The sequence below is a fragment of the Malus sylvestris genome, chromosome 10 (assembly GCF_916048215.2).
Source record: "Malus sylvestris chromosome 10, drMalSylv7.2, whole genome shotgun sequence".
In the NCBI taxonomy this organism is placed as follows: domain Eukaryota; kingdom Viridiplantae; phylum Streptophyta; class Magnoliopsida; order Rosales; family Rosaceae; genus Malus; species Malus sylvestris.
In genome coordinates, this window is record NC_062269.1 from 11,733,499 (window position 1) to 11,747,933 (window position 14,435).

At 35.4% G+C, this 14,435-nt stretch overlaps 1 protein-coding gene and 2 long non-coding RNA genes across 7 annotated transcripts; 2 read left to right on the plus strand and 1 right to left on the minus strand.

Moving 5' to 3' along the window:
* Positions 1-46: 46 nt before the first annotated feature.
* On the minus strand, positions 47-7,324 carry LOC126584907 (uncharacterized). The gene is made up of 4 exons (XR_007610182.1): positions 7,303-7,324; positions 2,271-2,336; positions 2,085-2,187; positions 47-603 (listed from the first exon to the last, which is right to left on the minus strand). It is a non-coding gene; the product is annotated as an uncharacterized LOC126584907 (long non-coding RNA).
* On the plus strand, positions 4,071-5,018 carry LOC126584908 (uncharacterized). Its single transcript, XR_007610183.1, has 2 exons — positions 4,071-4,431; positions 4,469-5,018. It is a non-coding gene; the product is annotated as an uncharacterized LOC126584908 (long non-coding RNA).
* Positions 7,325-8,663: 1,339 nt separating the features above from the next.
* LOC126587575 (DNA-directed RNA polymerases II, IV and V subunit 11-like) lies at positions 8,664-11,518 on the plus strand. Of its 5 annotated transcripts, none has more exons than XM_050252660.1 (7): positions 8,711-8,801; positions 9,926-9,958; positions 10,061-10,180; positions 10,262-10,351; positions 10,478-10,556; positions 10,708-10,803; positions 11,312-11,518. In XM_050252660.1, the coding sequence occupies exons 3-7, from the start codon at positions 10,128-10,130 to the stop codon at positions 11,342-11,344; spliced, it is 351 nt and encodes a 116-aa protein (XP_050108617.1). In that variant the 5' UTR covers positions 8,711-8,801; positions 9,926-9,958; positions 10,061-10,127; the 3' UTR covers positions 11,345-11,518. The 5 variants fall into 5 exon arrangements, with proteins under 5 accessions (XP_050108618.1, XP_050108616.1, XP_050108617.1 ...); XM_050252662.1 differs by having other exon boundaries at positions 8,730-8,808; positions 9,923-9,958; XM_050252661.1 differs by lacking the exon at positions 9,926-9,958 and having other exon boundaries at positions 8,664-8,801.
* The last annotated feature ends 2,917 nt before the right edge of the window (positions 11,519-14,435 follow it).

The window sequence follows — 14,435 nt, forward strand, 5'->3', positions numbered from 1 at the left end:
TCATCATCAACCACTAAGTCACCCCGTAGTGGTTGACTCTACACTCCAACTTGGCTTTCACACAACCTAAAAAATAACAAGACGGTTTGGGTCCTAACACTTGATTTAACTTCATTTGTTACCTAATACAACAATATATACACCACGGGCTTAAGAATTCATGTTAGGCCTCATGGCAACCGGTAATCCATAATAAATTGATATCGAACTCTTCTTTCACAAAATCAAATTTAGGTCCTCACAATTTTAAGTGAGGAGGAATTCACTAGGCCGTAGGCGATATCAATTCTGACACACCCCGACCGAGATCAAGGCATGTTGGTCGTCACGTGAGGGTGACGTAGTCATGTGCACATTGCGGAAGCAACTAAGATAAGAAATATACGAATATTTAAAAACCGAAACTACTAGAGTGCATTAGAAAACAGGAAGTGTTAGGAGTCAATTACAAAAGTAAATTCTCCTAATCAGAGCATAATAAGTCTAGGTGCAGTCTAGTAGGACAAGTACTAGTTTTACAGTACTAGGAATGTCCTACTATTATTTAGATATGTCAGAACCGCCGAAATCCTCAGGGCCACCGACAACAAGCTTACCTAAAACCTGGAAGGGCGCAAAACAGAAAACGTGAGTGGGCAAAAACAAATGCTTTACAAAACCATTTCATTTATCAACATATCTAACCCATTGCTGTAAAACATGTATAATTTTTCCTAGAATTAAGATATATGCATATACATAAATATATATGTAATTCTATCAAATCAAATCATGTTTCACATAATCATATTCATATGTATGCCAAGCCAAGATATAACAGAGTAAGTAATTCAGGTAAGAATAATTTCATATAAATATAACATGTTAGCCGGAACCCCTGTGGTAGCATGTACGGCTGAATTCATAGCTTAAAAGTCAATCTAGCCGGAGTCACTACAATGACCTATACGGCACTATACTGCACAAGAGTCGGAACGAAATGAAAATGTCTGTATGACAATAATGGGTGTAATATAATCATGCTCAATGCTACTCACACATAATAGTTGGGCGATAAATCGCTAGTCACCTACGAGTCAGAACCACCTAAGATAGTCTATACGATAGGACTGTGCACCTAAATTGGATCCAATATGAGCATATGGTGCGGGATGTGACATAAAAAAAAGGCATGTGTCATATCTCTGGCTAAATCACAATCACCCTAGCAGCAGTTTTATGAGCTCAACATTATTTAATCACATATCGCACACCATTGATAATTCACATAACCAAACATAACTCACCTGAGCTTACCTGAGCGTCCACAGCACTACAATTATATATATAATGCATCATATATCAATTCATATATGAAATATAAATTCATATGAATGGCATTTAAGGCATACTTTCATTTAAACACATATTTCTGGGAAAATATCAAGTGTGTATATATATATATATATATATATATATAATGAAAACCAAAAGCCCACTCACTGATATGTCAAAGGGTCGTAGCCCCCGAGTCGTCCTTGAACACGCTCGTCCTCGGGATAAGTCTCACATATATGCGAATTAACTATAAAAACATTATTTAAAGCACATAGGCAAAACTAGCTAATAACTTCTCATACAATGCTCAATTTTGGTATTTGAATATACCACAGTGACCTACACAACCTCAGGATCATTCCCAAATTTTTAGAATATTTTTCTAACCCCTCACGCGCCGCCACGCGCCGGTGAGTGCACGACAACACGCGCGGCCACGTGCAGGGAATCCTAACAGATTCTCTCACTGCCGTTAGGAATATTCCGTTAAAACCCAACGGTAACTGTTAAAGATGACTAACGACGTTAGCATATTCCGTCAATCTTGACGGAAGATACTCCTTTATTCTCCGGCGAGTCACCAGTTGCTGGCGACTTTGCCGGTTTCTGGGTAAAACTTTAAAATGCTTATTCTCCTTCGTTTCTTCACCATTTTCCACAAAATTGGTATCAAAATGAAGCTAATAACATGTAGAATCATGTTATATAAGTTTCAAGGCTTAACTTTTATTAGAGTTTCCCCGAAAAAGCTCGATAGTTTGGCTTACCTAGATACACGTCGATCTCAGCCCTTCGACGTCCATTTCCTTCCAACGAAATACCCTGAGACTCGTGAGGACCTCTTTAAGCTTCCTATAAGCTTCAAATTCCCTGAAAAACAATATTTCACGTATGCATGAACAGTGACAAAATCGGTGGTTCATGGTTTGATGTGAAATCGGAGGATTCCTTACCTATAAATGGTACCAATTGATTCGTCTGAGCTTCACGAACACAAAGGTGTGCTTAAGTCCCTCGATCTGTCACGTTTCAAATGGTTTTGGGTGATGTCCTTACAAGAGAGAAGAGAGAGAGTGAGTCTGAGAGAGAGATAGATAGTACGGGAAGGAAGAGAAAGGATGTGTGTTGTGTGTGAGCTCCACGTGGTCACCACCCAACCAAGGAAATAACATCTAAGTCTCCAAAATAAGTCACACACATTAAAATTTCAACATCCAAGGATAAAACCGTCATTTTACATCACCGATAACAATAATTCGGGACGGCATGTGACAAATTCAATCTGTTAAACCCGATAACGATGAATAACCGTCCCAATATGGCGGATTTGGGAATGAAATTCGGTTATTTTTTGGTTACGGGGAAAAACCATGAATATTGATTCGGTTATGGTTTCAGATATGGTTATAGGGGTTTTCGATCGTTATCCATTCCTGAATCTGCTTCAAATAATATATATATATATATATATATATAATATAACGTATATGTATATTCATAAGTATTGGAATTATTTGATAGTTTGTTTAGCCTTTCTCCCATAGTGATTGTTTTATTTGCTTTTGTCATCTCCTTCCTTTTTTCATGGGACCAATTTGCCTTAATTTGCTATCATATTTGGCTTATCAAGAACACTTACATAAAGTATTGTTATGTTTTTGATGATTCGGGTGTGGATATTTGATGACGGGAATAGTATCTATTAAATTATAATGCGTAAACGAATAATATTTTTTTCATTGATAAAGATGGATATAGTCGTTAACCGATGGAGATTTTGTTACTCGGATCTGTTACTCGATGGTTAATTTGTGGCTACGGATATGGTTAATTTCCATGTTTATGGGGATGAATATGTCATTTCCGTCCCCAAATTGAACGGTTGCCATCTCTAACTAGACCTGGCATTTTGTGTCGTGTTTCTTATGTTTGTGTTGTTTTCGTGACATACTCGATATCTTATTGGGTCGTGTCGTGCAACACTCGTTAAAGTAAACGAGCAATATGACCTGACCCAAAATTGACCCGTTAATATTATCAGGTAATAAGACTCGACCCATTACCCGTTTAAGAAAATATATTTTAAATCAATAAATAATAAAAATAAAAAACATAATTTGACCTAAAAAAATAGAAAACATAATACTAAATTAGTATATACACACCACATTGTCACATCGAAGCATAAAAAAAAACGTTTGTCTTTCAAGTATTACATACTCCAAAATAAGAGTCTAATGAAAAAACATTAGTACATTAATATAAAATACCAAATGTTCATGGATATGCAAAATGAAGGGAGTTACATTTCAAAGTTGGGAAATCTTATACGTTTATATATGCTTTCACATTTTTCAGACTTGTACATTAATGATTATGAATTTTTTTTATTTTGAACTCCCTTAAAAAAATATTTATGAGGGTTTATATTGACATGCCCCGATCCCGATGTCTAGAGGACAGCGAGATGGCCATGTGCTAGCCAACACCCGAGGGTGACGCAAGTCATTTAATGAATGCATATGCCGAGAACATGTGAAACATGCATATAAATTTCACGCGAACTACACAATGTAATATTCATATACGAACCTTACCAAAATAATATAATAATATTCAATCGTCAATAAAATGCTAGTGATAATGCATGACATGTTCAGAGCATACATCTAATTTAGAATACAAGTAGAAGGTGTGATAGAAAGTGCTATTCCAAGTGATGTCAAAAGTAGAGAAGATGACACGATATTGATAGGAGCATATTTATACGACTTAGTTAGCTTGTTTTCTTGCTTTTAATTAGCTAAACTATGATAATTATAGTGTTTAAAGTTATTTTCGTGCAATTTCAGGTTTTAGTGTCAAAGTATGCAAAAAGAAGCAATTTGGAACATTCTAGAGCATTTTTGGGCCAAGATTGGATTGTGCAAGCATGGAGGCATGAGGATGGACGAATTTGAAGACAAAAGAGGCTATGAACATGCTAAAAATCTGGTGAAACAAATACAAGTTGCAAGAAGGGATAAATTTCTAGAAGGATTGACCAAAACTTCACTCAAAACCAAGAAATTCTTCAATGCCGTGGGCATTGATTCACTTTCACCAGAAATTTGAGTGATGATGCAATGCTTAAATCACCATGACATGTGAGTGGATGATGCAATGCTTAACTCACCATGACATGTGAATGGATGACTCAATACCTAACCCACCAACAATTCCCACTCTTTGCCTTGCTCACCTACTCAATTCCACCAGAATTTTGTGTTAAACAAGTCCATCATTTTCCTATAAATACCATGGCAGCAACCTCATTCAAATCATCCAGAAATTAACCATTCTCCAAGCCTTCCCTTGCCTCTCCTTACATATCTAAACCTTCCCCATCCATTCCTCCATATAACCAACCATTCAACCACCATAACCACCTTGTGCCGCCACCATTGAAGGAGAGGAGAGGTCAGAGGCAAAGGGGCTTAGAGTGAGAAAAGGCAAGGAGAAACTGACGGGAGCAACACAGAGAGCAAAGTTTCACTCCATTTTTCTTGGTTTTATCTTCTCAAACCCATGTTTTACTTTTGGTTTAATTTGAAAATAATGTGTAACTAAATTTATTTTGGCTAGAGGTTAATTCAAAGCCATGAATATATTTGTAATATGAATTGATTACCTTCAGTTGTGATTTCTGAGTTGTGATTTAATTTGCTTAACTGCTTGATTGATAACTTATTTTTGTATGTCGATTAAGAATGCATACTTAATTTACATGCATGAATTTGATGCTAGAATATAAGTGAATTTCACCTAATCGTTATGAACTTATATTCACAAGTAGTGAAGGTTGTTATCCACAATCGTGTTAAGTGAATTCTAGGCTGGATTAACATGCGTATTCCATAGTTATGAATGCCTAGTCAATGTTTATGATTTCCGTTGAACTTAATGATCTTTGTTGAATGTCTCTATCATGCGTATTCCATAGTTAGGGACTTTGATGAGGAATAATTTGGTTGTAATGCGTATTCCATTCAATCCAATGAATCTAGGGAAATCTAAGAGTTAATTTAAGCGGACCTAATTAACTTGGAACATTGTCATTCACAATTTATTGAAAGAACAACTGAAAATCAATTTAGGTTGCATATGTGTCATGTGTGGAGAAGAACCCTCTAGCTAGTCCGTCACCTATCCTTTCACCTTAATTTCATGCTTTTGTCAATTCTGTAATTTATTTAAGTTTAATTTACTTCTCGTCAAAACCAAACCCCCCCATTATTAAATTATATTATTTAGTTAGTTTTCATTGTTGTTAGTCTTTTAATTCAATTTCCGTCCATTTCAATTCCTAGTGTCTAATTTGATTGTTTTCATTATTTTGAGTCATTCTAAGTGTGTTTCGAGTTATTAGAGTTTTTAGCCTAGTTTTGTGTCCTTGAGTCTTGTTTAATATTTTTAAATTAATTTAGAATAGATTAGCAATCCCTCCTAATCCCCGGCCTAGAACGATACCTTACTTACATCTATACTACAATTGTCAAAAAGAGGGTTTAATTTGTGTGTCAAGTAATTTTCACATCAGATATCACTGGTAGGGGAATGCCTCATAGCTTGGATCGTATGCCTCGTTCCTAGGTCTTGAGGGGGTGCAAAACAAAACATGAGTGGACCATGTTGATACATAAGTAGTACTAACATAATTATTCAACAATGTAGTAACCCCCAAAGTTTATGAAAACTCATATAGCATAATAAGTAATAGGTTTTCCGAAAACCCTAGCATGCCATAAAACTTCATAAAACATATATCATATATAGTGTGCTAAGTAGTGGTATCAAAATCGCCTGAAGGCAAGTCGTTTGCCCGTAGGCATATCATTCGCACGTAGGCAGGACATACGCCTGTAGGCAGGACATATGAGTGACCACCAAATAAGCACAAAAATCATTGAACATAATCTTTCCAAAGTATAAGTATAATATATCTCAATGGAGCTCAGTAGCTCAAACATCATATCATAAATCATGTTTATAGTATATAGTCATCAATCATATATACTACAAACAACATAAAGTCGATAAAGCATGAAATATCATACAGCGTAAATCCAATTTACTCATAAACATTTCATAAAACATAACCATTAAATCATGCTTTTCATGTATGCATTTCTAATAGTAAAATCATGCATTTTAGAAGGGGTTCCCTCACTGATACTCCGTCGTCAAAAAGCCGTGCGAAAAAGGAAGGACGAAAACGCCGCTAACAACCGCATCTAAGCACATAAAAGAGTCTAAATAATAGAACTCTACCATAACGATTGAATTTCAAAAAACAGACGTTATACACGGATTCAGGACGTTGGAAAACATAAGGGGAGACCTTAGGTACCCCCACGCGCTGATTTGGGTCCCCATAAAGTTGGCTAGAAAAGTTGTCGGCGTCGGTGTGGACGGCAACAGAGCACAGTACCTTCAGTGGAGGCACGTGTGCTCCATGCGCATGCCAAGACAGGCGCCCACGCTCGCCCATGTGTATGCCCACGCGTCGACTGGATATGGGCTCTAATTGGGTTTGGGCTTGGGCCTGGACTTTGGGGTTTTGGGCAGGGCTGGACAATTGGGCAGGGTAATAACTTGGGCTTGGATTGGGTTTTAGGGTTATCGGGTCGAGTCGACCCGGTTTCAGGCCAAGGGTTGGCCGGTTTCTGGGCAAGTCTTTAGACGCTCATAACTTCTCCAATATTCAACTAAATCGAGTTATTCAAAAATGAAAGTTGTAGTACTCAATGAGACGAAGAGAATGGTTCCTTACATGACGACTAACTTGCCATGATTTGACCAAAAAATGCCTCGAACGTGGTGGTGCTCGCCGAAAAACTGGGAAAAGTTACTCCTAACTATTTTCTGTGTTTAACACGTATGTACAACATAAAACAAGTTTCGATCTACTCTTAAAACACATCCCAAGGGTTTCTAGAAGCTTACCAACATCGGGAAATTTATGAAAGGGGGAATCCGGGTAGGGTGAGGAGATAAGGGGACAAGAATCCCATATGGGTCCCACGATTTGCAATCTAAGAACATGTAGGACAAAACATCAAAACTATTCGAAAACGTTCAACGTTCGAACGTAGAATCTTCGTTATAAATCTGATTTCGAATCCGTTCGCGCCTACGCGTTCGTGGCGATAAGTACATTAAAAATCATGTAATAAAATTAAAACTACACGTTTCGACGAGACGGCCAAGCAAAGTCAACTCAAGGGCAAAATGGTAATTTCATAAGTTCGTTAATATGAAAATACACTAAATTTGGGACGGGGTTTCACATATATGGTTTTAAAAATTCAAACGACAATGTACCCATACTCAAAGCGTAGAAGAAGCGATCACGAGCCTTTGCATATTTTTTTCACATTTTTTCGCACTTGTAAATTAAGTATTATAATTTTTTAATGTGTTTGGTGTTTTTAAATTACTTGATATTTTTATTTTTAATGTGTTTTAATTTTTTTTTAATCTCACTCTTTGCCTATAGTATATACTATGAAAATAAATAAATAAACAAAATATTTTTAATTTTTTTATATAGAATAATAATACAATAATACATATTTAATATATAATATTTACATATACACTATGACTATTGTATTTTATAGTAAGTTTTTTTAGTACTTTTAAAAATTAGAATCATAAAATAATATTTTTCTTATCGTGTCGAAACGGGTTACCCACGTGTTATCTTCATGTAAACCTGTTAAGGATTTGTTAGTAAGGTGTTATTATCGTGTGACCCGATAATGATTCGATTTATTTTCGTATTATTTACGTGTCGTGTAAAAATTTGCAAGGTCTATCTCTAACTAAGTGGCAACTAATCTTAACCTTTTGTTTTGTTTTGTTGATACAACAATATTATTTACACTAAGGCTTGAGAGGAATACATTGGTATCGAACTTGTTATTTACCAGATTTAAATCTAAGACATCTTACTCATACGTGAAGAAAAAATACCACTAGACCGTGATACTAAGTGGTAAACAAGTTTAATTGCCATCAACCCGAGCCAATAAGCCCCAACACAAATCCACGTTTTAATTATAAGTTCAACCATCACTTAGTATTGCAGTATAGTGGTATTTCTCTCACTTGTAAGTGAGAAATTCTAAATCGAATCTTGTAAATAGCGAGTTCGACACCAATCACTTCGCCCTACCACTTAATATAAATATACAGTTGTATTAAAAAAATAAAAAATGGTTTCAACCAAAAAGGCCAGGTCCGTAATACAAAAGTTTTGGGCAACCTTAAATAAATAATACTTGAAAGCCCAAAGAAACGCATAAGTCGACTGCTCCTGAGCCCACAAATGGCTTTGAATATCTCACTCTCTGTCTCTCTCTCTCTCTCTTTACGGCATCGTCCTCTTTCGCAGCACAGCAAGATCGTGAATGCTCTCACGCTCTGTTTCTCTCCTTTACGTGAGTCCAGTTTCAGCTCTTGTTTTCTCCGTTACTATTATTATTATTATAACTTTTGGCTGAACTTTTGGGTTTTTTGATCTCTCTGATTGTCGTTACGATTGGAATGGGGAATTTAATTTTTTATTTATTTTTATTGTTTGGGTTCTCTTCGCTTTGGTTGATTCTCCGGTTTCTGGGTTGGATATACGGCGGGGTTTTTTCGCCATTGCTGCACATCAGCCTCACTTTGTTAGTGGAGCGTGTGTGGCTGTTCTTCCCAAGAGGGATTGAAGCTTTGGGTTTAGGGTTAGGAGCCATTGAAGAAGGGTTTAGGGTTTTTTATTTTATTTTCGTGCCGATTGTGATTACAAGTAAAATATTGGGAAATGCAGAGGGATAATGGTTGTTCTTTTTACTTGGAGATTCAATTTATTGGGTTCTTAGGGCATATGAAAATACCCTCTTTGTAATTTTACAGACGATGAATTTATTATCGTATGAAGCAGTGAAAAGATGAATGGGTAGAAAACATATTCAAGAGGAACAAAAGTGAAATTTTTTCATTCCACTCCATAAAAGTTTCGTTTTTATTTTATTTTATTTTAAATTTGATAGCAAACTCAAACCAGACTTTATGGATAGTAAACATATTGTTCAATGATAAGATTACGGTTGTGTTTCTGGTTGTAGCTTATTTGGACTTGTGTGCTCATTTTGTATTTTTCTGATGTAGTATAAAGATAGAGGCTTTTGTGCTCAGCATTCAGTAGTGAGATCGAGTTAGCTGTCTCAGCAATTCAGATTATTTTGGTTACCATATAGTACTATGTACAATCAGTTTTTTGCCTATACTTTCGGTTCAAAGTTAATACTGCAAGTTTTTTTTTTAATAAAATAAAATTATTTGCGTATAAATTCATTCTTCCCTAGTTGTTGATCTGGGCTGCAACAGTTTGTTTATATCTGGTTCTTGTTAGTGCTAGTATCTGACTTCTTTTTTTTCTCTTGATATGTTGGTTTGTACAGTCCATTCCTTTATGCATGTTTATTCACTACTAACATATGTAATCAAATTATACTTGCTTCCCCTGCTTTGGTATAGAGAGTACTTTAATCTCTTGACGTGCTTATACTATATACAGATCATTGTACAATTCCGTAAGTAGCTGCCAGTGGTTAGTCAAACTGTATATCATTTGAGCTGTAATATTTTATCACATTCAGATTTCAGAGTCTCAGGAATAGTTGTGTAAACATTGTCCTTGTTTTGTGTTCAGTAAGTTGCACCCCACAAAAGAGAGAGAACTGACCCTCAGACCGTGAGAGACAGAAGGAAACACTACCATGAATGCTCCAGACCGATATGAACGATTTGTCGTCCCTGAAGGGACAAAAAAGTAATTATAATCTCTCTGGAAAAAATTTCAGCCCCTTTTTGAAGTATAAAGTCTGAATCCTTATTTTTTTTCTCTTTGTAGGGTGTCATACGAGAGGGACACGAAGATCATCAATGCAGCATCGTTTACAATTGAGAGAGAGGACCACACCATCGGCAACATCCTCCGCATGTATGCAGGCCTTTTCCTTTAGTTCAAGTTTTTATTGATTTTGCAACTTTTTCTCATTCTTAGATCACTTGTATAAACTTAACAAAACCCTATTTTATAATTTCCTTTGAAAATTGTGGCATTCAGGCAGCTACACAGGGACGAGAATGTTTTGTTTGCCGGCTACAAGCTTCCTCACCCCCTTCAGTACAAGATTATTGTCAGGGTTAGTTTTCCCAATTTAATTCTCTATGATTACCTTATCCTCCGCAACAAAAAAGAGGAAGGAAAAAAAAATGCTAATCATGAAATGAGAAGTAGAAGTGCTCATATAATGTTGTGGTTGTGACCTGAACCTGTAAATGGTGTTTTTGTAGATTCACACAAGCAGCCAGTCTTCACCAATGCAAGCATACAACCAGGCTATTAATGATCTTGACAAGGAACTTGACCATTTGAAGAGTGGTTTTGAGGTAATGCTTTTTGATGCTTCTCCTTCTCAACGCTTGCTTTGGTAAAACTCTTACTGAGTGTTGGTCCAACTGAATAAAGGCGTTGAGAATGCTTTTGAGATTCGAAACTTACCCCATATTTAGCATTTTTTGAGATTTTTAATATTGTGCTTCTGTGGAGCCCTCTTCTGTTAAAAATGGAGTGAACTTCAGTTTCATGGTAGTTCAATCCTAACGATTCATGGTGTCAAATGAATCTACTGTTATATTTCTACCATCATAGGTCTAGCGGATAATGATTGATATCAAGCATCTGAGAGTATAAGATTATGAAATTGTTATTATGTTCGACACAAGTTCAAAAATATTTTAGAACAAACTGGAGCATAAATGTTCAACACAAGTTCTAAAATATTCATGTGAAAGGATATGCTTCATTTTATAAGGCTGTTAAGTACTATGAATGTGTCATGAATTTTGTACTTAGGAGTACAATGAGTGCATTTACATTTCAAAATCCCGTATGCAGGCTGAAGTTGCAAAGCATTCGGTGGAGTACTAGTAGGCATCATTCCGGATCTGTAAGGAACATGTCAGATAGTGACATCCGACTGTTGTCTTCTTTAATTATGGATCAAAGTACTTTGTGTGAAGTTTTTATGTTTCGCTGTATCATGAATGTTTATGGATAGTTATGAAATGAGATGAGGATGAAGGTGCTAACAGTTTCTTGAAATATGGTGTGCATTGCTTCTTAGCATTACTCGTATATTGCACGTAGTTAGCTTTCAGGTCATGCAGTAAATTCACGCCTCCTTGTGCGTGGTCGTCTGCATCTGTATGTCATAAATTTTGAGAATTACGACGCACACCACGTATATTGCACGCTGTAAAAGGTCAGGCATGTTTTGTAACCCCTTTGCTGCTGCTCATGTGTGCAACCTGCAAAAGGTAACTCTGAAATTTAGTTATGAATTCACCATTTGGGGTGTTCCCCTCTTGTTCACATATCATGAGAGAGTGGAAATTGAGGGTAAAAATGTGGTTAAAATATATGAACGTACTTGACTAAATGTGTACTGTTATGAAACCTGCTGCCTGATTTACACAAACGACACTCGGTGGTAAAAATGGGGAGAAAATGAGTGTTGAAAATTTAGGATATGTGTCAACTGTCAAGGTTGGGAGTTTATTGGGCCCTTGTCATACCTAATCAAGAAATTTGTAGACTATAATCTTGATTTGTGATGGATAAACATTTACGTTGAAGGGAATGAAATCTTATATATATATATCTTAGAGGAAATTGTAGTAATGGTCATTCAATATCTTAGAGGAAATTGTAACAATGGTCATTTAATTTTAACCTAACTGGAGTAATGGTTCCTTAACAATGGTCATCAAATTATGCACTTTGGTTCATAGCCCTGAGTAATACTGAAAGTGAATGCATGAATTAAAAATAGAAAATCGAACAATCGTAGAAATCAAATATAACAGCTAAAACACTCTTAGCAGTTAGTGCTACTTAACATTGGAGCCGGACCCCAAGTTATGCATAAGGAGAGTAAAATGTATAGGTTCTAGTTTGGTGTTTGTTCTGCCATTGCATTTTCATTTAAAATGAAAAGAAGCTAAAATGTTGTCTGTAAAATAAGAGGCAGGATTAGAAGAAGAAGATGTTGGAAATTTGAGTAGTTTGAGTAGAAATTTTTTTGTTCCACATTGGTCATTCCCAAAAGATTTTATCACTTTATAAGGTCTTGTCCTTTATAGAAAGTGATTGGAGTAATAGTCCTGGAGACTAAAATTGAGCTCACATTTGGGGTTGGGCTTTGGGGTGTACTAATTAATTGGTAATTAATATATATAATTAATTATAATTAATATATATTTAATATATATTTAATTGTCAAAAGATGGGCCTTGGGCCTCTTGGGCTCTAATAATTAAATTAATTAATTATTTTCGGAATTAATTAATTATTTTTAATTTCGAATTTAAATTAATTATTTATTTATTTTTACCAATAGACTCATCTTTTCAGATGAAGTTTGAAGTGTGAAAACGCAGAAACAAAAACACCCTTTTCAGCAGATGTCTTCCAACAGATGCATCCCTTCCTCATACCTGTTGCAAATAGGTATAATCACATTATATATACATCCATCTGCATAGCATTTAGAACATAGAAAAATCATAAATCTTCTCCTGCAATCCTAAACATCCTTACTGAGAGAACCACATTAATATTCGCCAGAAGTCAATTTTCCGGTGCTGGAATTTCTGACTTAGATCGTTGAATCCTGGTGAAGCAGACGTCCGTAGAACTACAAGCACTGAGTAGGGGCGAAAATTCTGTTTCAAGGACATTGCGGTACGCAAGCCTCGATCTACAAGTTGTCTGTTTTTATAATTCGTATTTTAGTTTATATTCTGTTAATTCCTATTGCATTTATTATTTATTAGCATATATAAATTATCACAGATTGTTAACATACAACCAACAGAAGAGCCCTAAACAATTCGGACGATGCCTCATTGGCTTGACCAAAAAACAAAACTTAATTTGGTTCCAGTCCCTTGGGGAACGGGGAACCTCGCCCTGCATGTGTTTCCAACGTATAGTTTTGAACTTTCATTGCTGCTCAAGATATATTCTTTTTATATCTAATTTTATTTGAAAATATTATCTTTAGCCTATAGTTTACTGCGTTACCCTCAGTTTTCACAGAAGAAAGATTAATATTTTAAAATAGAAGTCAGATTGATTTGTGCACATATTATTTTGATAAGAACTTAACAATACATCTTTGCAGATTTGAACGTAACCAAGTTGGTTAAAGCCGGCGTACTATCAATATTTTTAAGTTTGAATTCCTTTCCCTTTAATTTAGATTGGACATTAAAACAACGAGATTTTCTAATATAGAATATATTATACACCGAAATCTTTAATCTTTGCATCTCTATTCATTAGTTCTTTAGCCGCACATCCGCTTTTCGGTGCATGCTATACACCAAAATATAGAACTTAACCATACATTAGTATTGTTTTACCCATTGAACGTATCTTAAGTATTATAAAGTGAAGGAACTTTCTGTATAGTTTTCTGTACATTGACCTTCTAAATGTTAAACAAAAAACACAATGACTATTTTAATTGAACACAGAATCATATATGGACACAGGCGTATGCATCTTTCGAAATTTCACCTTTTCATTGCAGCATCTGTTTGCATTAATTTTAATGACCTTGGTTTTTGCAGAATTTTTGTTAGCTTCTAATTAAACAATGTGATTAGAAGCAGAGCCCAATGCTTTAAATTTTAAGAGAAATGTAAGCATGTCTGTTAGTTTCTTTGGAAATGGATAATTTGGCTTGCTCGAGATTATAAATGTGTTTTTTTCTAAATTTTACAATTTGCAACCCCATCGATACGTGAAATCCAAGCATCTTTGTGACTTCTAATTTGTTTGCTTGTTAAGACAGTAATTAAACTATAGATGTTAATTAACATAATTTTTAGGTAATCACAAATTAGAAACTTCCTTAATTACAGTACAAGACTGAACTGCATTTAGGTCATATAGCATTATAGTACAGCACACAGTTGACCACTTCGCCTAAGAAATCAAATCGGATCCAAAT